Source organism: Oncorhynchus kisutch, linkage group LG25, assembly GCF_002021735.2.
Source record: "Oncorhynchus kisutch isolate 150728-3 linkage group LG25, Okis_V2, whole genome shotgun sequence".
Taxonomy (NCBI): Eukaryota; Metazoa; Chordata; class Actinopteri; order Salmoniformes; family Salmonidae; genus Oncorhynchus; species Oncorhynchus kisutch.
The window spans coordinates 4,714,665-4,739,323 of record NC_034198.2 but is presented as its reverse complement, the minus strand read 5'-3'; the positions used below and the strand labels follow the sequence as shown (position 1 = coordinate 4,739,323).

Genomic DNA, 24,659 nt, shown 5'->3' with positions numbered 1-24,659 from the left:
TGCCTGCATCCCCCGTCTGGAAGCCAATGTTGAACTTGTAGCGCTCCTCGTTACGGTTTTTCACTCCATAGTACTTTGGCATAATCTGGTAGTAGATGGCCCGCTTGAAGAAGCCAAGCTGTTGGGAAGACAGACAACACATTAGGGAAAGCCATATTCAAATATTGTTGTTTTTCAAATTGTTGATATTTTTTTTTTATGGAACAATTACAAAATCTGGAGGCTAAACTAAGGAATTAGACCAAATTAGACCATGTAGGCCAGTAGAAGAAATGCATTTTCCCATAGAGTAAAAAACAGATTGAAGAGGAGAGAGAGTAAAGACATTCATCCAGAGAGTGAGAGATGCAATTGAATAGATACTTAGTAAATGAGGTAGAAAAGACAAGGAGAAATTTAGGCAAAGTACAATTTATCAGACTAAAAAATAAGGGTGACATAAAAGCTCATTAGAATTGACAGTGAAGAAAAAAAATAGTATAGGAGAAGTCCCAATTCCCCTTCAACACATGAATTGCCTATAACCAGCTACATCCCACAATCTACACGCCATTACGTCTAGTGTGCCCGAAGCTGCCAGTCGCAGAGGCCAAAGGACTCCATTACCCAGGAGCCGTAGAGAAGTATTGCATGGTCCCTCAGTGGGGGCCTCTCCTGTCTCAGTAGTCCTCAGTCAGCCTCTGAGGGCAGGATCTTATTCTCAGCCTTCTGGGCCTTGGCCTGCTGGCCCTCCTGAAGAAACCACACTGGGGGACCATGCAATACAGTTTACTGGAGCTAAATGGAGAAGCTAATGGCTAGCTAGCGGTAGCGAGCTAGTGCCAATGTCTTTAAAGGGGCAGCACTTATACATACTGTAGGTTATTTGATAGTGGTGTCATGCTAAAACTAGCCTGCTAGCGCAATTGAGTGTAATGGAGTATCACTGTACAGTGCAACAACATATTTGATTAAAAAAACAGTCAATATGAAAAGGCACTCACACATGTACAGTAGGCTACATAGAAATGTTTTTTCCCTTGGTACATTGGGGGAGACAGGATACTGTTGCATTGCAAGCAATATGCAAGATACAATATCATAACAGTTATACATTCAAACATGATATAGAATAAGAATACAAATACAGGATGAGATGGGTTAGCTGACAACATCACCAAAACAATGGGGCAGAAGTCCACGAGTTGTTGTGATTCTGGATGGCCAGATGGCTAGCAACAGTGACAAGAAACTGCCATGTTGGGAATCGTAAATGGCTAGTTTCGGCTCGTTTCCTCTTGTCTTTTTCATGTCAATGCTAATATGGAGAAAATGTGCTAGCTGTGTAACTATCAACTGTAACGAGATATTTGAGAGGCAACAAGTGCTCATTATGCAAATGTATTCATGTTTTCAAAAAACATTGGAGACAAAATATAATTTCCATGTTGTCAACATTCTAAGCCAACCCTGTCTGTTTTGCCCCACAGTTGCCACCCGTCGGTTTTGTTGCTAAACAACCAACCAACTGTATAGACAACTGTATAGACAGTAGGTATTGATAAAAAAGTAGTCCTTATGGTTCTCACTTTCCATAGTATGATACTGATGACTCCTAACAGTAGGATCCCTGCTACCGCGGCAATAATGATGATCCACAAGGGAACCTCGCAAGGTGTCTCCTCTTCAAGGACTGGGTCAATGTCTACTATGAACTGAAGGATGGAAATGAAAGGGAAGAGGATGGAGAGAGTGAAAGAGAGAGAGAGGCGAGGAGAAGAATAGCATGATCAATATCCATATTATCCATACCATTTGTCTACATATCATCATCATCATCATCAGCTACCATTATCATCAAGGCACTAACCTCTCTGGTCTCACTTTCCATCTTGATGTCTGTCACCAGTTTCAGTGTGACCTGACCTCTAACCTTGATCCTCAAAGCATTGTTGTAGTCCTGCCAAACACACGCAACAAGTTATGTTCATGACACTACTGGATGCAATACAACTTAGCAATTTGACTCTTTTGGTCCAAGAGTATTGCTTTAACCTCTGACCTCTCACCTCTAGCATAGTGCTGTTCCAGACCCGTGACCTCACAATGATCTTGGCAGAGGTAGACATGTTGATCAAGGGACAGGTGAACGTCACACAGCGGGCCGTCCACTTTGAACATTCCTTCACAACACAGACAAGCTAAGAATTAAGTGAAAGCTCACCAACGTTGTGTCTGTAGCCTCTAATTGACCATACATCTGTATAGATATTATGTTATATTCAGTATCAGAATTAATAGATTATGGACTAATGGTTTTTTATTTATTTATTTTATTTTACCTTTATTTAACCAGGTAGGCAAGTTGAGAACAAGTTCTCATTTACAATTGCGACCTGGCCAAGATAAAGCAAAGCAGTTTGACAGATACAACGACACAGAGTTACACATGGAGTAAATCAAACATACAGTCAATAATACAGTATAAACAAGTCTATATACAATGTGAGCAAATGAGGTGAGAAGGGAGGTAAAGGCAAAAAAGGCCATGGTGGCAAAGTAAATACAATATAGCAAGTAAAACACTGGAATGGTAGTTTTGCAATGGAAGAATGTGCAAAGTAGAAATAAAAATAATGGGGTGCAAAGGAGCAAATTAAATAAATAAATAAAAATTAAATACAGTTGGGAAAGAGGTAGTTTGGGCTAAATTATAGGTGGGCTATGTACAGGTGCAGTAATCTGTGAGCTGCTCTGACAGTTGGTGCTTAAAGCTAGTGAGGGAGATAAGTGTTTCCAGTTTCAGAGATTTTTGTAGTTCGTTCCAGTCATTGGCAGCAGAGAACTGGAAGGAGAGGTGGCCAAAGAAAGAATTGGTTTTGGGCGTGACTAGAGAGATATACCTGCTGGAGCGTGTGCTACAGGTGGGAGATGCTATGGTGACCAGCGAGCTGAGATAAGGGGGGACTTTACCTAGCAGGGTCTTGTAGATGACATGGAGCCAGTGGGTTTGGCGACGAGTATGAAGCGAGGGCCAGCCAACGAGAGCGTACAGGTCGCAATGGTGGGTAGTATATGGGGCTTTGGTGATAAAACGGATTGCACTGTGATAGACTGCATCCAATTTGTTGAGTAGGGTATTGGAGGCTATTTTGTAAATGACATCGCCAAAGTCGAGGATTGGTAGGATGGTCAGTTTTACAAGGGTATGTTTGGCAGCATGAGTGAAGGATGCTTTGTTGCGAAATAGGAAGCCAATTCTAGATTTAACTTTGGAGATGTTTGATATGGGTCTGGAAGGAGAGTTTACAGTCTAACCAGACACCTAAGTATTTGTAGTTGTCCACGTATTCTAAGTCAGAGCCGTCCAGAGTAGTGATGTTGGACAGGCGGGTAGGTGCAGGTAGCGATCGGTTGAAGAGCATGCATTTAGTTTTACTTGTATTTAAGAGCAATTGGAGGCCACGGAAGGAGGAGAGTTGTATGGCATTGAAGCTTGCCTGGAGGGTTGTTAACACAGTGTCCAAAGAAGGGCCGGAAGTATACAGAATGGTGTCGTCTGCGTAGAGGTGGATCAGGGACTCACCAGCAGCAAGAGCGACCTCATTGATGTATACAGAGAAGAGAGTCGGTCCAAGAATTGAACCCTGTGGCACCCCCATAGAGACTGCCAGAGGTCCGGACAGCAGACCCTCCGATTTGACACACTGAACTCTATCAGAGAAATAGTTGGTGAACCAGGCCGGGCAATCATTTGAGAAACCAAGGCTGTCGAGTCTGCCGATGAGGATGTGGTGATTGACAGAGTCGAAAGCCTTGGCCAGATCAATGAATACGGCTGCACAGTAATGTTTCTTATCGATGGCGGTTAAGATATCGTTTAGGACCTTGAGCGTGGCTGAGGTGCACCCATGACCAGCTCTGAAACCAGATTGCATAGCAGAGAAGGTATGGTGAGATTCGAAATGGTCGGTAATCTGTTTGTTGACTTGGCTTTCGAAGACCTTAGAAAGGCACGATAGGATAGATATAGGTCTGTAGCAGTTTGGGTCAAGAGTGTCCCCCCCTTTGAAGAGGGGGATGACCGCAGCTGCTTTCCAATCTTTGGGAATCTCAGACGACACGAAAGAGAGGTTGAACAGGCTAGTAATAGGGGTGGCAACAATTTCGGCAGATAATTTTAGAAAGAAAGGGTCCAGATTGTCTAGCCCGGCTGATTTGTAGGGGTCCAGATTTTGCAGCTATTTCAGAACATCAGCTGAATGGATTTGGGAGAAGGAGAAATGGGGAAGGCTTGGGCGAGTTGCTGTTGGGGGTGCAGTGCTGTTGTCCGGGGTAGGAGTAGCCAGGTGGAAAGCATGGCCAGCCGTAGAAGAGGAGGTGTTCTTATTCTCCATGGACTTTACAGTGTCCCAGAACTTTCTCGGACAACTGGGGAGAGAGAGAGACAGACAGGAGAGGAAGAGAGGTGGAATAAGAGAGAAAAAGTGATTAGAGGAAGAGACCAAAAGGAGAGGAGGGGGGGGGGACAACAACATTGCATCACATAATTACTGGTATGGAAATAAAGACAACCCCTGCATAACTTCCCAAAATATCATTGACCTTTTCAGTCTATCTTTGTGCAGACATAATTCATATTTAGCCTATTTTAGACTTGTGAGTCAGGCCCAAGTCTGGTTTCATTGGGTGTTTTGTTCCAAATAGTATTCCTTATTCCAGATATTGGTGATTAACTGTGGGTGTAAACATAGATTATGTTAGATAAATCAAATAAAACCATTGCATGAGAAGTCACCAGATGAGTTGAGGGACCTTTATTTTGACCTTTAGTTCCTCCGCTGCTGGAACATGTGTCCCTTCCCCCGCCCCCACTGACTGCTTTGTTCTCACTCTTGGTTGTTACAAGCAGTGTGGCAGTGTGTGAGTCAGGGGAAAAAGCACTGTGTAGCACCACCATCATTACTCACTGCACTGGGGGAAGGAATTGTTGTTGGCAACAACAAAGTATGTTTAAGTAAAAGGTTTGTGAATGTGAATTAACTTTGATATGTGAATGAACGTGAGCAACTATAAGCTTTCTCCTGGCTAATAGCTAGTTAGCTTTACATGTAGATTTGTTAGTTTAGTAATTTTTTGCTGTGTCAGACAGGCAGAGAAGGAGAGAGGACACAAATCAACAGGTAAGAGATTAAGAAGTGCCTCTCCAAGCCCATAAAGTTAGGCATAGGCTGATGATCTGTCATAGTGTGAATCTGAATGATCATATATGATCTCTGATGAACTGATAGCACCTTAAGTCTAGAGGGTGTATTGCATGTGTTAACTTCATGAGGAGGAAAGTACCCCTTTCCGTGGCGCACAGAATGGGGCGGGGGCGGCTGTTTTCATTCCACCACGCTCGACACAACGTAGCATGCATGGTGATACATGAGCAGCCATCACGCCTTTTCCACAACATGCACAGTCATTGCACTCTACGGTGCATTCGGAAAGTAGACGCCTTCTCTTTTTCAACATTTTGTTACATTACGGCCTTATTCTAAAATGGATTAAATAAATAAAAAATCCTCTGCAATCTACACACGATACCTCATAATGACAAAGCCAAAACAGGTTTTTTAGAATTTTTGCAAATAAAAAATGTAAATACCTTATTTACATAAGTATTCAGACCCTTTGCTATGAGACTTGAAACTGAGTTCAGTTGCATCCTGTTTCCATTGATCATCAACTTGATTGGAGTCCACCTGTGGTAAATTCAATTGATTGGACATGATTTGGAAAGGCACATAACTGTCTACATAAGGTCCCACAGTTGACAGTCCATGTCAACGCAAAAACCAAGCCATAAGGTTGAAGGAATTGTCCGTAGAGCTCTGAGACAGGATTGCGTCGAGGCACAGATCTGGGGAAGAGTATAAAAAATGTCTGCAGCTTTTAATGTCTCCAAGAACACAGTGGCCCCCATCATTCTTAAATGGAAGAAGTTTATAACCACCAATACTCTTCCTAGAGCTGGCCGCCCGGCCAAAACTGAGCAATCGGGGGAGAAGGGCCTTGGTCAGGGAGGTGACCAAGAATCCGATGGTCACTCTGACAGAGCACCAAAGTTCCTCTGTGGAGATGGAATAACCTTCCAGAAGAAACAACCATCTCTGCAGTACCACCAATCAGGCCTTTATGGTAGACTGGGAGACGGGACTGGGAGACTAGTCAGGATCGAGGGAAAGATGTATGGAGCAAAGTACAGAGAGATCCTTGATGAAAACCTGCTCTAGAGTTCTCAGGACGTCAGACTGAGGTGAAGGTTCACCTTCCAACAGGACAGCAACCCTAAGCACACAAAAATGTCTTAAAAACCTGTTTTCGCTTTGTCATTATGGGGTATTGTGTGCAGATTGATGAGGGGAAATATTTTAATCCCTTTTAGAATAAGGCTGTAACGTAGCAAAATGTGGAAAAAGTCAAGGGGTCTGAATACTTCCCAAATGCCCTGTATGTTTGTACAATTTGGAAAGTGTCATCAAAAAGTCAGCACACTGTTCTATAACAATGATGTGTAGAAACCCTGGATTGCTGATGCTATGTATTGGCCGTTGAGAGGCTTTGAAGCCTTTTTATTGTTATGTTTAGCTCACATAATGTAATTGATGGTTATTATTACAGTATAATAACTGTATTATGTTTTGAACTGTGCGTGTTGATGGTTATTATTACAGTATAATAACTGTATAATGTTTTGAACTGTGCGTGTTGATGGTTATTATTACAGTATAATAACTGTATTATGTTTTGAACTGTGCGTGTTGATGGTTATTATTACAGTATAATAACTGTATTATGTTTTGAACTGTGCGTGTTGATGGTTATTATTACAGTATAATAACTGTATTATGTTTTGAACTGTGCGTGTTGATGGTTATTATTACAGTATAATAACTGTATTATGCTTTGAACTGTGCGTGTTGATGGTTATTATTACAGTATAATAACTTTATTATGTTTTGAACTGTGCGTGTTGATGGTTATTATTACAGTATAATAACTGTATTATGTTTTGAACTGTGCGTGTTGATGGTTATTATTACAGTATAATAACTGTATTATGTTTTGAACTGTGCGTGTTGATGGTTATTATTACAGTATAATAACTGTATAATGTTTTGAACTGTGCGTGTTGATGGTTATTATTACAGTATAATAACTGTATAATGTTTTGAACTGTGCGTGTTGATGGTTATCATTACAGTATAATAACTGTATAATGTTTTGAACTGTGCGTGTTGATGGTTATTATTACAGTATAATAACTGTATAATGTTTTGAACTGTGCGTGTTGATGGTTATTATTACAGTATAATAACTGTATTATGTTTTGAACTGTCCGTGTTGATGGTTATTATTACAGTATAATAACTGTATTATGTTTTGAACTGTGCGTGTTGATGGTTATTATTACAGTATAATAACTGTATTCTGTTTTGAACTGTGCGTGTTGATGGTTATTATTACAGTATAATAACTGTATTCTGTTTTGAACTGTGCGTGTTGATGGTTATTATTACAGTATAATAACTGTATTATGTTTTGAACTGTGCGTGTTGATGGTTATTATTACAGTATAATAACTGTATTATGTTTTGAACTGTGCGTGTTGATGGTTATTATTACAGTATAATAACTGTATTTTGTTTTGAACTGTGCGTGCTGATGGTTATTATTACAGTATAATAACTGTATTATGTTTTGAACTGTGCGTGCTGATGGTTATTATTACAGTATAATAACTGTATTATGTTTTGAACTGTGCGTGTTGATGGTTATTATTACAGTATAATAACTGTATTATGTTTTGAACTGTGCGTGTTGATGGTTATTATTACAGTATAATAACTGTATTATGTTTTGAACTGTGCGTGTTGATGGTTATTATTACAGTATAATAACTGTATTATGTTTTGAACTGTGCGTGTTGATGGTTATTATTACAGTATAATAACTGTATTATGTTTTGAACTGTGCGTGCTGATGGTTATTATTACAGTATAATAACTGTATTATGTTTTGAACTGTGCGTGCTGATGGTTATTATTACAGTATAATAACTGTATTATGTTTTGAACTGTGCGTGCTGATGGTTATTATTACAGTATAATAACTGTATTATGTTTTGAACTGTGCGTGTTGATGGTTATTATTACAGTATAATAACTGTATTATGTTTTGAACTGTGCGTGTTGATGGTTATTATTACAGTATAATAACTGTATTATGTTTTGAACTGTGCGTGTTGATGGTTATTATTACAGTATAATAACTGTATTATGTTTTGAACTGTGCGTGTTGATGGTTATTACTACAGTATAATAACTGTATTATGTTTTGAACTGTGCGTGTTGATGGTTATTATTACAGTATAATAACTGTATTATGTTTTGAACTGTGCGTGTTGATGGTTATTATTACAGTATAATAACTGTATTATGTTTTGAACTGTGCGTGCTGATGGTTATTATTACAGTATAATAACTGTATTATGTTTTGAACTGTGCGTGTTGATGGTTATTATTACAGTATAATAACTGTATTATGTTTTGAACTGTGCGTGTTGATGGTTATTATTACAGTATAATAACTGTATTATGTTTTGAACTGTGCGTGTTGATGGTTATTATTACAGTATAATAACTGTATTATGTTTTGAACTGTGCGTGTTGATGGTTATTATTACAGTATAATAACTGTATTATGCTTTGAACTGTGCGTGTTGATGGTTATTATTACAGTATAATAACTTTATTATGTTTTGAACTGTGCGTGTTGATGGTTATTATTACAGTATAATAACTGTATTATGTTTTGAACTGTGCGTGTTGATGGTTATTATTACAGTATAATAACTGTATTATGTTTTGAACTGTGCGTGTTGATGGTTATTATTACAGTATAATAACTGTATAATGTTTTGAACTGTGCGTGTTGATGGTTATTATTACAGTATAATAACTGTATAATGTTTTGAACTGTGCGTGTTGATGGTTATCATTACAGTATAATAACTGTATAATGTTTTGAACTGTGCGTGTTGATGGTTATTATTACAGTATAATAACTGTATAATGTTTTGAACTGTGCGTGTTGATGGTTATTATTACAGTATAATAACTGTATTATGTTTTGAACTGTCCGTGTTGATGGTTATTATTACAGTATAATAACTGTATTATGTTTTGAACTGTGCGTGTTGATGGTTATTATTACAGTATAATAACTGTATTCTGTTTTGAACTGTGCGTGTTGATGGTTATTATTACAGTATAATAACTGTATTCTGTTTTGAACTGTGCGTGTTGATGGTTATTATTACAGTATAATAACTGTATTATGTTTTGAACTGTGCGTGTTGATGGTTATTATTACAGTATAATAACTGTATTATGTTTTGAACTGTGCGTGTTGATGGTTATTATTACAGTATAATAACTGTATTTTGTTTTGAACTGTGCGTGCTGATGGTTATTATTACAGTATAATAACTGTATTATGTTTTGAACTGTGCGTGCTGATGGTTATTATTACAGTATAATAACTGTATTATGTTTTGAACTGTGCGTGTTGATGGTTATTATTACAGTATAATAACTGTATTATGTTTTGAACTGTGCGTGTTGATGGTTATTATTACAGTATAATAACTGTATTATGTTTTGAACTGTGCGTGTTGATGGTTATTATTACAGTATAATAACTGTATTATGCTTTGAACTGTGCGTGTTGATGGTTATTATTACAGTATAATAACTTTATTATGTTTTGAACTGTGCGTGTTGATGGTTATTATTACAGTATAATAACTGTATTATGTTTTGAACTGTGCGTGTTGATGGTTATTATTACAGTATAATAACTGTATTATGTTTTGAACTGTGCGTGTTGATGGTTATTATTACAGTATAATAACTGTATTATGTTTTGAACTGTGCGTGTTGATGGTTATTACTACAGTATAATAACTGTATTATGTTTTGAACTGTGCGTGTTGATGGTTATTATTACAGTATAATAACTGTATTATGTTTTGAACTGTGCGTGTTGATGGTTATTATTACAGTATAATAACTGTATTATGTTTTGAACTGTGCGTGTTGATGGTTATTATTACAGTATAATAACTGTATTATGTTTTGAACTGTGCGTGTTGATGGTTATTATTACAGTATAATAACTGTATTATGCTTTGAACTGTGCGTGTTGATGGTTATTATTACAGTATAATAACTTTATTATGTTTTGAACTGTGCGTGTTGATGGTTATTATTACAGTATAATAACTGTATTATGTTTTGAACTGTGCGTGTTGATGGTTATTATTACAGTATAATAACTGTATTATGTTTTGAACTGTGCGTGTTGATGGTTATTATTACAGTATAATAACTGTATTCTGTTTTGAACTGTGCGTGTTGATGGTTATTATTACAGTATAATAACTGTATTCTGTTTTGAACTGTGCGTGTTGATGGTTATTATTACAGTATAATAACTGTATTATGTTTTGAACTGTGCGTGTTGATGGTTATTATTACAGTATAATAACTGTATTATGTTTTGAACTGTGCGTGTTGATGGTTATTATTACAGTATAATAACTGTATTTTGTTTTGAACTGTGCGTGCTGATGGTTATTATTACAGTATAATAACTGTATTATGTTTTGAACTGTGCGTGCTGATGGTTATTATTACAGTATAATAACTGTATTATGTTTTGAACTGTGCGTGTTGATGGTTATTATTACAGTATAATAACTGTATTATGTTTTGAACTGTGCGTGTTGATGGTTATTATTACAGTATAATAACTGTATTATGTTTTGAACTGTGCGTGCTGATGGTTATTATTACAGTATAATAACTGTATTATGTTTTGAACTGTGCGTGTTGATGGTTATTATTACAGTATAATAACTGTATTATGTTTTGAACTGTGCGTGTTGATGGTTATTATTACAGTATAATAACTGTATTATGTTTTGAACTGTGCGTGCTGATGGTTATTATTACAGTATAATAACGGTATTATGTTTTGAACTGTGCGTGTTGATGGTTATTATTACTGTATAATAACTGTATTATGTTTTGAACTGTGCGTGTTGATGGTTATTATTACAGTATAATAACTGTATTATGTTTTGAACTGTGCGTGTTGATGGTTATTATTACAGTATAATAACTGTATTATGTTTTGAACTGTGCGTGTTGATGGTTATTATTACAGTATAATAACTGTATTATGTTTTGAACTGTGCATGTTGATGGTTATTATTACAGTATAATAACTGTATTATGTTTTGAACTGTGCGTGTTGATGGTTATTATTACAGTATAATAACTGTATTATGTTTTGAACTGTGCGTGTTGATGGTTATTATTACAGTATAATAACTGTATTATGTTTTGAACTGTGCGTGTTGATGGTTATTATTACAGTATAATAACTGTATTATGTTTTGAACTGTGCGTGTTGATGGTTATTATTACAGTATAATAACTGTATTATGTTTTGAACTGTGCGTGCTGATGGTTATTATTACAGTATAATAACTGTATTATGTTTTGAACTGTGCGTGTTGATGGTTATTATTACAGTATAATAACTGTATTATGTTTTGAACTGTGCGTGTTGATGGTTATTATTACAGTATAATAACTGTATTATGTTTTGAACTGTGCGTGCTGATGGTTATTATTACAGTATAATAACGGTATTATGTTTTGAACTGTGCGTGTTGATGGTTATTATTACAGTATAATAACTGTATTATGTTTTGAACTGTGCGTGTTGATGGTTATTATTACAGTATAATAACTGTATTATGTTTTGAACTGTGCGTGTTGATGGTTATTATTACAGTATAATAACTGTATTATGTTTTGAACTGTGCGTGTTGATGGTTATTATTACAGTATAATAACTGTATTATGTTTTGAACTGTGCGTGTTGATGGTTATTATTACAGTATAATAACTGTATTATGTTTTGAACTGTGCGTGTTGATGGTTATTATTACAGTATAATAACTGTATTATGTTTTGAACTGTGCGTGTTGATGGTTATTATTACAGTATAATAACTGTATTATGTTTTGAACTGTGCGTGTTGATGGTTATTATTACAGTATAATAACTGTATTATGTTTTGAACTGTGCGTGTTGATGGTTATTATTACAGTATAATAACTGTATTATGTTTTGAACTGTGCGTGTTGATGGTTATTATTACAGTATAATAACTGTATTATGTTTTGAACTGTGCGTGTTGATGGTTATTATTACAGTATAATAACTGTATTATGCTTTGAACTGTGCGTGTTGATGGTTATTATTACAGTATAATAACTGTATTATGTTTTGAACTGTGCGTGTTGATGGTTATTATTACAGTATAATAACTGTATTATGTTTTGAACTGTGCGTGTTGATGGTTATTATTACAGTATAATAACTGTATTGTGTTTTGACCTGTGCGTGTTGATGGTTATTATTACAGTATAATAACTGTATTGTGTTTTGAACTGTGCGTGTTGATGGTTATTATTACAGTATAATAACTGTATTGTGTTTTGAACTGTGCGTGTTGATGGTTATTATTACAGTATAATAACTGTATTATGTTTTGAACTGTGCGTGTTGATGGTTATTATTACAGTATAATAACTGTATTATGTTTTGAACTGTGCGTGTTGATGGTTATTATTACAGTATAATAACTGTATTATGTTTTGAACTGTGCGTGTTGATGGTTATTATTACAGTATAATAACTGTATTATGTTTTGAACTGTGCGTGTTGATGGTTATTATTACAGTATAATAACTGTATTATGTTTTGAACTGTGCGTGTTGATGGTTATTATTACAGTATAATAACTGTATTATGTTTTGAACTGTGCGTGTTGATGGTTTTTATTACAGTATAATAACTGTATTATGTTTTGAACTGTGCGTGTTGATGGTTATTATTACAGGTAAATAACTGTATTATGTTTTGAACTGTGCGTGTTGATGGTTATTATTACAGTATAATAACTGTATTATGTTTTGAACTGTGCGTGTTGATGGTTATTATTACAGTATAATAACTGTATTATGTTTTGAACTGTGCGTGTTGATGGTTATTATTACAGTATAATAACTGTATTATGTTTTGAACTGTGCGTGTTGATGGTTATTATTACAGTATAATAACTGTATTATGTTTTGAACTGTGCGTGTTGATGGTTATTATTACAGTATAATAACTGTATTATGTTTTGAACTGTGCGTGTTGATGGTTATTATTACAGTATAATAACTGTATTATGTTTTGAACTGTGCGTGTTGATGGTTATTATTACAGTATAATAACTGTATTATGCTTTGAACTGTGCGTGTTGATGGTTATTATTACAGTATAATAACTGTATTATGCTTTGAACTGTGCGTGTTGATGGTTATTATTACAGTATAATAACTGTATTATGCTTTGAACTGTGCGTGTTGATGGTTATTATTACAGTATAATAACTGTATTATGTTTTGAACTGTGCGTGTTGATGGTTATTATTACAGTATAATAACTGTATTATGTTTTGAACTGTGCGTGTTGATGGTTATTATTACAGTATAATAACTGTTATGTTTTGAACTGTGCGTGTTGATGGTTATTATTACAGTATAATAACTGTATTATGTTTTGAACTGTGCGTGTTGATGGTTATTATTACAGTATAATAACTGTATTATGTTTTGAACTGTGCGTGTTGATGGTTATTATTACAGTATAATAACTGTATTATGCTTTGAACTGTGCGTGTTGATGGTTATTATTACAGTATAATAACTGTATTATGCTTTGAACTGTGCGTGTTGATGGTTATTATTACAGTATAATAACTGTATTATGCTTTGAACTGTGCGTGTTGATGGTTATTATTACAGTATAATAACTGTATTATGCTTTGAACTGTGCGTGTTGATGGTTATTATTACAGTATAATAACTGTATTATGCTTTGAACTGTGCGTGTTGATGGTTATTATTACAGTATAATAACTGTATTATGTTTTGAACTGTGCGTGTTGATGGTTATTATTACAGTATAATAACTGTATTATGTTTTGAACTGTGCGTGTTGATGGTTATTATTACAGTATAATAACTGTATTATGTTTTGAACTGTGCGTGTTGATGGTTATTATTACAGTATAATAACTGTATTATGTTTTGAACTGTGCGTGTTGATGGTTATTATTACAGTATAATAACTGTATTGTGTTTTGAACTGTGCGTGTTGATGGTTATTATTACAGTATAATAACTGTATTGTGTTTTGAACTGTGCGTGTTGATGGTTATTATTACAGTATAATAACTGTATTATGTTTTGAACTGTGCGTGTTGATGGTTATTATTACAGTATAATAACTGTATTATGTTTTGAACTGTGCGTGTTGATGGTTATTATTACAGTATAATAACTGTATTATGTTTTGAACTGTGCGTGTTGATGGTTATTATTACAGTATAATAACTGTATTATGTTTTGAACTGTGCGTGTTGATGGTTATTATTACAGTATAATAACTGTATTATGTTTTGAACTGTGCGTGTTGATGGTTATTATTACAGTATAATAACTGTATTATGCTTTGAACTGTGCGTGTTGATGGTTATTATTACAGTATAATAACTGTATTATGTTTTGAACTGTGCGTGTTGATGGTTATTATTACAGTATAATAACTGTATTATGTTTTGAACTGTGCGTGTTGATGGTTATTATTACAGTATAATAACTGTATTGTGTTTTGAACTGTGCGTGTTGATGGTTATTATTACAGTATAATAACTGTATTGTGTTTTGAACTGTGCGTGTTGATGGTTATTATTACAGTATAATAACTGTATTGTGTTTTGAACTGTGCGTGTTGATGGTTATTATTACAGTATAATAACTGTATTATGTTTTGAACTGTGCGTGTTGATGGTTATTATTACAGTATAATAACGGTATTATGTTTTGAACTGTGCGTGTTGATGGTTATTATTACAGTATAATAACGGTATTATGTTTTGAACTGTGCGTGTTGATGGTTATTATTACAGTATAATAACGGTATTATGTTTTGAACTGTGCGTGTTGATGGTTATTATTACAGTATAATAACTGTATTATGTTTTGAACTGTGCGTGTTGATGGTTATTATTACAGTATAATAACTGTATTATGTTTTGAACTGTGCGTGTTGATGGTTATTATTACAGTATAATAACTGTATTATGTTTTGAACTGTGCGTGTTGATGGTTATTATTACAGTATAATAACTGTATTATGTTTTGAACTGTGCGTGTTGATGGTTATTATTACAGTATAATAACTGTATTATGTTTTGAACTGTGCGTGTTGATGGTTATTATTACAGTATAATAACTGTATTATGTTTTGAACTGTGCGTGTTGATGGTTATTATTACAGTATAATAACTGTATTATGTTTTGAACTGTGCGTGTTGATGGTTATTATTACAGTATAATAACTGTATTATGCTTTGAACTGTGCGTGTTGATGGTTATTATTACAGTATAATAACTGTATTATGTTTTGAACTGTGCGTGTTGATGGTTATTATTACAGTATAATAACTGTATTATGTTTTTAACTGTGCGTGTTGATGGTTATTATTACAGTATAATAAGTGTATTATGTTTTGAACTGTGCGTGTTGATGGTTATTATTACAGTATAATAACTGTATTATGTTTTGAACTGTGCGTGTTGATGGTTATTATTACAGTATAATAACTGTATTATGTTTTGAACTGTGCGTGTTGATGGTTATTATTACAGTATAATAACTGTTATGTTTTGAACTGTGCGTGTTGATGGTTTTTATTACAGTATAATAACTGTATTATGTTTTGAACTGTGCGTGTTGATGGTTATTATTACAGTATAATAACTGTATTATGTTTTGAACTGTGCGTGTTGATGGTTATTATTACAGTATAATAACTGTATTGTGTTTTGAACTGTGCGTGTTGATGGTTATTATTACAGTATAATAACTGTATTGTGTTTTGAACTGTGCGTGTTGATGGTTATTATTACAGTATAATAACTGTATTATGTTTTGAACTGTGCGTGTTGATGGTTATTATTATAGTATAATAACTGTATTATGTTTTGAACTGTGCGTGTTGATGGTTATTATTACAGTATAATAACTGTATTATGTTTTGAACTGTGCGTGTTGATGGTTATTATTACAGTATAATAACTGTATTATGTTTTGAACTGTGCGTGTTGATGGTTATTATTACAGTATAATAACTGTATTATGTTTTGAACTGTGCGTGTTGATGGTTATTATTACAGTATAATAACTGTATTATGTTTTTAACTGTGCGTGTTGATGGTTATTATTACAGTATAATAACTGTATTATGTTTTGAACTGTGCGTGTTGATGGTTATTATTACAGTATAATAACTGTATTATGCTTTGAACTGTGCGTGTTGATGGTTATTATTACAGTATAATAACTGTATTATGCTTTGAACTGTGCGTGTTGATGGTTATTATTACAGTATAATAACTGTATTATGTTTTGAACTGTGCGTGTTGATGGTTATTATTACAGTATAATAACTGTATTGTGTTTTGAACTGTGCGTGTTGATGGTTATTATTACAGTATAATAACTGTATTGTGTTTTGAACTGTGCGTGTTGATGGTTATTATTACAGTATAATAACTGTATTGTGTTTTGAACTGTGCGTGTTGATGGTTATTATTACAGTATAATAACTGTATTGTGTTTTGAACTGTGCGTGTTGATGGTTATTATTACAGTATAATAACTGTATTATGTTTTGAACTGTGCGTGTTGATGGTTATTATTACAGTATAATAACTGTATTATGTTTTGAACTGTGCGTGTTGATGGTTATTATTACAGTATAATAACTGTATTATGTTTTGAACTGTGCGTGTTGATGGTTATTATTACAGTATAATAACTGTATTATGTTTTGAACTGTGCGTGTTGATGGTTATTATTACAGGTAAATAACTGTATTATGTTTTGAACTGTGCGTGTTGATGGTTATTATTACAGTATAATAACTGTATTATGTTTTGAACTGTGCGTGTTGATGGTTATTATTACAGTATAATAACTGTATTATGTTTTGAACTGTGCGTGTTGATGGTTATTATTACAGTATAATAACTGTATTATGTTTTGAACTGTGCGTGTTGATGGTTATTATTACAGTATAATAACTGTATTATGTTTTGAACTGTGCGTGTTGATGGTTATTATTACAGTATAATAACTGTATTATGTTTTGAACTGTGCGTGTTGATGGTTATTATTACAGTATAATAACTGTATTATGTTTTGAACTGTGCGTGCTGATGGTTATTATTACAGTATAATAACTGTATTATGTTTTGAACTGTGCGTGTTGATGGTTATTATTACAGTATAATAACTGTATTATGTTTTGAACTGTGCGTGTTGATGGTTATTATTACAGTATAATAACTGTATTATGTTTTGAACTGTGCGTGTTGATGGTTATTATTACAGTATAATAACTGTATTATGTTTTGAACTGTGCGTGTTGATGGTTATTATTACAGTATAATAACTGTATTATGTTTGAACTGTGCGTGTTGATGGTTATTATTACAGTATAATAACTGTATTCTGTTTTGAACTGTGCGTGTTGATGGTTATTATTACAGTATAATAACTGTATTATGCTTTGAACTGTGCGTGTTGATGGTTATTATTACAGTATAATAACTGTATTATGCTTTGAACTGTGCGTGTTGATGGTTATTATTACAGTATAATAACTGTATTATGCTTTGAACTGTGCGTGTTGATGGTTATTATTACAGTATAATAACTGTATTATGCTTTGAACTGTGCGTGTTGATGGTTATTATTACAGTATAATAACTGTATTATGCTTTGAACTGTGCGTGTTGATGGTTATTATTACAGTATAATAACTGTATTATGTTTTGAACTGTGCGTGTTGATGGTTATTATTACAGTATAATAACTGTATTATGTTTTGAACTGTGCGTGTTGATGGTTATTATTACAGTATAATAACTGTATTATGTTTTGAACTGTGCGTGTTGATGGTTATTATTACAGTATAATAACTGTATTATGTTTTGAACTGTGCGTGTTGATGGTTATTATTACAGTATAATAACTGTATTATGTTTTGAACTGTGCGTGTTGATGGTTTTTATTACAGTATAATAACTGTATTATGTTTTGAACTGTGCGTGTTGATGGTTATTATTACAGTATAATAACTGTATTATGTTTTGAACTGTGCGTGTTGATGGTTATTATTACAGTATAATAACTGTATTATGCTTTGAACTGTGCGTGTTGATGGTTATTATTACAGTATAATAACTGTATTGTGTTTTGAACTGTGCGTGTTGATGGTTATTATTACAGTATAATAACTGTATTGTGTTTTGAACTGTGCGTGTTGATGGTTATTATTACAGTATAATAACTGTATTGTGTTTTGAACTGTGCGTGTTGATGGTTATTATTACAGTATAATAACTGTATTATGTTTTGAACTGTGCGTGTTGATGGTTATTATTACAGTATAATAACTGTATTATGTTTTGAACTGTGCGTGTTGATGGTTATTATTACAGTATAATAACTGTATTATGTTTTGAACTGTGCGTGTTGATGGTTATTATTACAGTATAATAACTGTATTATGTTTTGAACTGTGCGTGTTGATGGTTATTATTACAGTATAATAACTGTATTATGTTTTGAACTGTGCGTGTTGATGGTTATTATTACAGGTAAATAACTGTATTATGTTTTGAACTGTGCGTGTTGATGGTTATTATTACAGTATAATAACTGTATTATGTTTTGAACTGTGCGTGTTGATGGTTATTATTACAGTATAATAACTGTATTATGTTTTGAACTGTGCGTGTTGATGGTTATTATTACAGTATAATAACTGTATTATGTTTTGAACTGTGCGTGTTGATGGTTATTATTACAGTATAATAACTGTATTATGTTTTGAACTGTGCGTGTTGATGGTTATTATTACAGTATAATAACTGCATTATGTTTTGAACTGTGCGTGTTGATGGTTATTATTACAGTATAATAACTGTATTATGTTTTGAACTGTGCGTGCTGATGGTTATTATTACAGTATAATAACTGTATTATGTTTTGAACTGTGCGTGTTGATGGTTATTATTACAGTATAATAACTGTATTATGTTTTGAACTGTGCGTGTTGATGGTTATTATTACAGTATAATAACTGTATTATGTTTTGAACTGTGCGTGTTGATGGTTATTATTACAGTATAATAACTGTATTATGTTTTGAACTGTGCGTGTTGATGGTTATTATTACAGTATAATAACTGTATTATGTTTTGAACTGTGCGTGTTGATGGTTATTATTACAGTATAATAACTGTATTATGTTTTGAACTGTGCGTGTTGATGGTTATTATTACAGTATAATAACTGTATTATGCTTTGAACTGTGCGTGTTGATGGTTATTATTACAGTATAATAACTGTAGTATGTTTTGAACTGTGCGTGTTGATGGTTATTATTACAGTATAATAACTGTATTATGTTTTGAACTGTGCGTGTTGATGGTTATTATTACAGTATAATAACTGTATTATGTTTTGAACTGTGCGTGTTGATGGTTATTATTACAGTATAATAACTGTATTATGCTTTGAACTGTGCGTGTTGATGGTTATTATTACAGTATAATAACTGTATTATGTTTTGAACTGTGCGTGTTGATGGTTATTATTACAGTATAATAACTGTATTATGTTTTGAACTGTGCGTGTTGATGGTTATTATTACAGTATAATTACTGTATTATGTTTTGAACTGTGCGTGTTGATGGTTATTATTACAGTATAATAACTGTATTATGTTTTGAACTGTGCGTGTTGATGGTTATTATTACAGTATAATAACTGTATTATGTTTTGAACTGTGCGTGTTGATGGTTATTATTACAGTATAATAACTGTATTATGTTTTGAACTGTGCGTGTTGATGGTTATTATTACAGTATAATAACTGTATTATGTTTTGAACTGTGCGTGTTGATGGTTTTTATTACAGTATAATAACTGTATTATGTTTTGAACTGTGCGTGTTGATGGTTATTATTACAGTATAATAACTGTATTATGTTTTGAACTGTGCGTGTTGATGGTTATTATTACAGTATAATAACTGTATTATGCTTTGAACTGTGCGTGTTGATGGTTATTATTACAGTATAATAACTGTATTATGCTTTGAACTGTGCGTGTTGATGGTTATTATTACAGTATAATAACTGTATTATGCTTTGAACTGTGCGTGTTGATGGTTATTATTACAGTATAATAACTGTATTATGTTTTGAACTGTGCGTGTTGATGGTTATTATTACAGTATAATAACTGTATTATGTTTTGAACTGTGCGTGTTGATGGTTATTATTACAGTATAATAACTGTATTATGTTTTGAACTGTGCGTGTTGATGGTTATTATTACAGTATAATAACTGTATTATGTTTTGAACTGTGCGTGTTGATGGTTATTATTACAGTATAATAACGGTATTATGTTTTGAACTGTGCGTGTTGATGGTTATTATTACAGTATAATAACTGTATTATGTTTTGAACTGTGCGTGTTGATGGTTATTATTACAGTATAATAACTGTATTATGTTTTGAACTGTGCGTGTTGATGGTTATTATTACAGGTAAATAACAGTATTATGTTTTGAACTGTGCGTGTTGATGGTTATTATTACAGTATAATAACTGTATTATGTTTTGAACTGTGCGTGTTGATGGTTATTATTACAGTATAATAACTGTATTATGTTTTGAACTGTGCGTGTTGATGGTTATTATTACAGTATAATAACTGTATTATGTTTTGAACTGTGCGTGTTGATGGTTATTATTGCAGTATAATAACTGTATTATGTTTTGAACTGTGCGTGTTGATGGTTATTATTACAGTATAATAACTGTATTATGTTTTGAACTGTGCGTGTTGATGGTTATTATTACAGTATAATAACTGTATTATGTTTTGAACTGTGCGTGTTGATGGTTATTATTACAGTATAATAACTGTATTATGTTTTGAACTGTGCGTGTTGATGGTTATTATTACAGTATAATAACTGTATTATGTTTTGAACTGTGCGTGTTGATGGTTATTATTACAGTATAATAACTGTATTATGTTTTGAACTGTGCGTGTTGATGGTTATTATTACAGTATAATAACTGTATTATGTTTTGAACTGTGCGTGTTGATGGTTATTATTACAGTATAATAACTGTATTATGTTTTGAACTGTGCGTGTTGATGGTTATTATTACAGTATAATAACTGTATTATGTTTTGAACTGTGCGTGTTGATGGTTATTATTACAGTATAATAACTGTATTATGTTTTGAACTGTGCGTGTTGATGGTTATTATTACAGTATAATAACTGTATTATGTTTTGAACTGTGCGTGTTGATGGTTATTATTACAGTATAATAACTGTATTATGTTTTGAACTGTGCGTGTTGATGGTTATTATTACAGTATAATAACTGTATTGTGTTTTGAACTGTGCGTGTTGATGGTTATTATTACAGTATAATAACTGTATTATGTTTTGAACTGTGCGTGTTGATGGTTATTATTACAGTATAATAACTGTATTATGTTTTGAACTGTGCGTGTTGATGGTTATTATTACAGTATAATAACTGTATTATGTTTTGAACTGTGCGTGTTGATGGTTATTATTACAGTATAATAACTGTATTATGTTTTGAACTGTGCGTGCTGATGGTTATTATTACAGTATAATAACTGTATTATGTTTTGAACTGTGCGTGTTGATGGTTATTATTACAGTATAATAACTGTATTATGTTTTGAACTGTGCGTGTTGATGGTTATTATTACAGTATAATAACTGTATTATGTTTTGAACTGTGCGTGTTGATGGTTATTATTACAGTATAATAACTGTATTATAAGTTGAAAATATGACATTATGTTTAAAACCATATATTATGCAGAGCAGCATTAGTAACAACCTGGCAGGGGCAGAGAAAGAGTACAAAATGGTTGTTTAATTGAATATATCCACATTAACAGTCAGACTGGTATTCAGTACAGTATGAATGGCCATGGCCCAAAGACTGATTAGACTGTACCAGAGTAAGTGCCCCTCTGCAAAGCCCCCTTAACCTTGTACATTTTCCAATTTGTATGTTAAGATTTGTCTGTGTCCTTTTCTCAAAAGTCACTAGAAATTAGCACCTGTTTCTGTGGCCTCTATAGACTCGTAACTCACCGTGAGGTAGAGCAGATTGACAATGTCCCCTGGAGGGACACAGTGTGTCTCAGTTGTTCCTTTGGTGACGATCTCAGTCAGGTAGAGAAGCCACTTCCCATTGGTCACCTCGTGGGGCCACTCAAACTCCATGGCCAGGGTCCCCAGCACACCCAGAGGCTCTCCCTCCACTGGCACCTGGTGGTAGAACGATGGTGTCACAGCCACCACAGGAAAAACACATGGCAACAGAACAGATATAGATATGACAATGTATACAGAGCTTACAGGATTCCTCATTCTGTGTGACTACAAAGCATGTCTATTCTACATAAATCATTCATATCTAAATGTTCTGTAATGTGATCCAGTATATTTGGGTCTCTTCCCCCACAAAATCACAAGAAAAAGCAGTGTAGCTAGGAAGAAACCTAGAGAGGAACCAGGCTCCGAGGGGTGGCCAGTCCTCTTCTGGAGATTAAAAAAGTACATGGCCATTTATGCCAGATCGTTCTTCAAGACGTTCAAACTTTCTTAGATGAGCAGCAGGGTCTAGTAATAACCACAGTGGTTATAGAGGGTGCAACAGTTCAACACCTCAGGAGTAAATATCAGTTGGTATTATGACACTATTACCTGTATGTACAGAACATAGTTGACAGAGCAATTAAAGTCAATGGACCTGTCAATTGGAAGACTTCACCCAACCCTTTGTCACTCTCTGGTGGATGTACCTGGGAACGCACGCCAGAGTATGAGAGTGGAGGAGATGGAGATGTTGAGCATGGCTTGGTGGTCAAACTGTAGAAGACATAGAGAAGAGATGCCAATGCTTCATTTTAAGGGGTCCTTATTACATTGTAATTACATACAGTATGTAAGTACACTGTAATAAGTATCGTAATTAAATTGTAATAATTCATAGTTACACTGTACTAACAACATGTAGCTGGTGGTAATTGCAGTCTGTAATTACAGAGGCGTAGCAACAAATGCATGTTGCCATGCTTGTTACAAATGTTAAAGTGTCTGATAGCATCCGAAAGCACCATACTTCAGCCTGCACAAACCAACTGATAAGTGTTGAAAGCCAACCACCTCATTCACACAAATCTGAAATAAAGTGCTCTGGAGTCCGATCCCCAGGCTCCTCAAGCTTTTGTTTCAAATTCATGGAAGTCATTACACAATTAAAGACAGACAACATGAAAAACTACAAGTAATCTAGTAAAAACCATAGAAATCACAGGAGTATAACAAAGTCATTAAACAGCAAATTGAAAACATTGACAGGTCAAGAAATCAGCCTCAAAATCATTCATCAATGATGAACTTCTTCGAGTTTAAAAGTATTTTGTAAGGCGTTCCAAGCCGATGGTGCAGAGTACATAAAAGCCCTTTTACCAAATTCAGTTCGGACATTTGGAACAGTTAGCAAGTTAGCAGGAGAAAGTTCTGCGAACGAGGAGAGTACCCACCACATTTCTGAACAATAAAAATGCCCAAATAAAAAGGTAGTAAACCCAAACTGGCTTTGTAAATAAAAGTATACCAGTGACTGAGCCTACGAGTTACTAGAGAAGGCCAGCCAACCCTGGTATACAAAGTGTAGTGGTGCGTAAGGGTTTTACAGTTTAAAATACATCTCAAGGTGCCATGGTAAAGGATGTCAATTGATCTCAAACACTGAGCGGAAGCATTCATATATAAAATATCCCCATAGTCTAGTAAAGGCATAAATGTAGCTGATATACAAGCCTCCTTCTGGCTTCAAAAGAAAAACAGGCCTTATTCATAAAATAAAACCCCAACTTCAGCTTAAACTTTTTTGTAAGTTGTTGAATATGCAATTGAAAAGAGAGGCCGTCATCATTTAAAATTCCAAGATATTTATATGAGGTTACAGCCTTAATCTCCTTGCCCTGACAGGTAGTAATGGGTGAAAGGTTAAGAGGTCTATTTCTTGCTTTAGAAAACACCATTAGTTTTGTCAGCACTGAGGATAAGCTTTAATTGACATAAAGTATGTTGAACAGTATAAAAAGCCATTTGCAAATCTGGAAAGCTTTTGTGAGAGATGAGGCACAACAATATATAACAATATCATCAGCATAAAAGTGAAGTTGCGCATTTTGCATATTTTTGTCTAAATTATTTATATAAATACTGAATGAGACGAGACCAAGTACAGAGCCCTGGGGCACACCAATTACAGACAGACA

General features: G+C 33.8%; 1 protein-coding gene across 1 annotated transcript; it reads right to left on the bottom strand.

The window, feature by feature from the left end:
* Window positions 1–659: 659 nt before the first annotated feature.
* On the bottom strand, window positions 660–22,737 carry LOC109875688 (integrin alpha-3-like). The gene is made up of 6 exons (XM_020468101.1): window positions 22,726–22,737; window positions 22,459–22,635; window positions 2,049–2,162; window positions 1,850–1,939; window positions 1,569–1,694; window positions 660–746 (listed from the first exon to the last, which is right to left on the bottom strand). The coding sequence occupies exons 1-6, from the start codon at window positions 22,735–22,737 to the stop codon at window positions 660–662; spliced, it is 606 nt and encodes a 201-aa protein (XP_020323690.1).
* Between the last annotated feature and the right edge of the window lie 1,922 nt (window positions 22,738–24,659).

What these genes read in the sequence shown, in the direction of transcription:
- LOC109875688 (XM_020468101.1), bottom strand. An exon ending in TGGAAAGTGAGACCAGAGAG is followed by an intron (nt 1,695 to 1,849) that starts GTTAGTGCCTTG and finishes TCCATCCTTCAG; the next exon opens with TTCATAGTAGACATTGACCC. An exon ending in TCAGTATCATACTATGGAAA is followed by an intron (nt 747 to 1,568) that starts GTGAGAACCATA and finishes ATGGTCCCCCAG; the next exon opens with TGTGGTTTCTTCAGGAGGGC.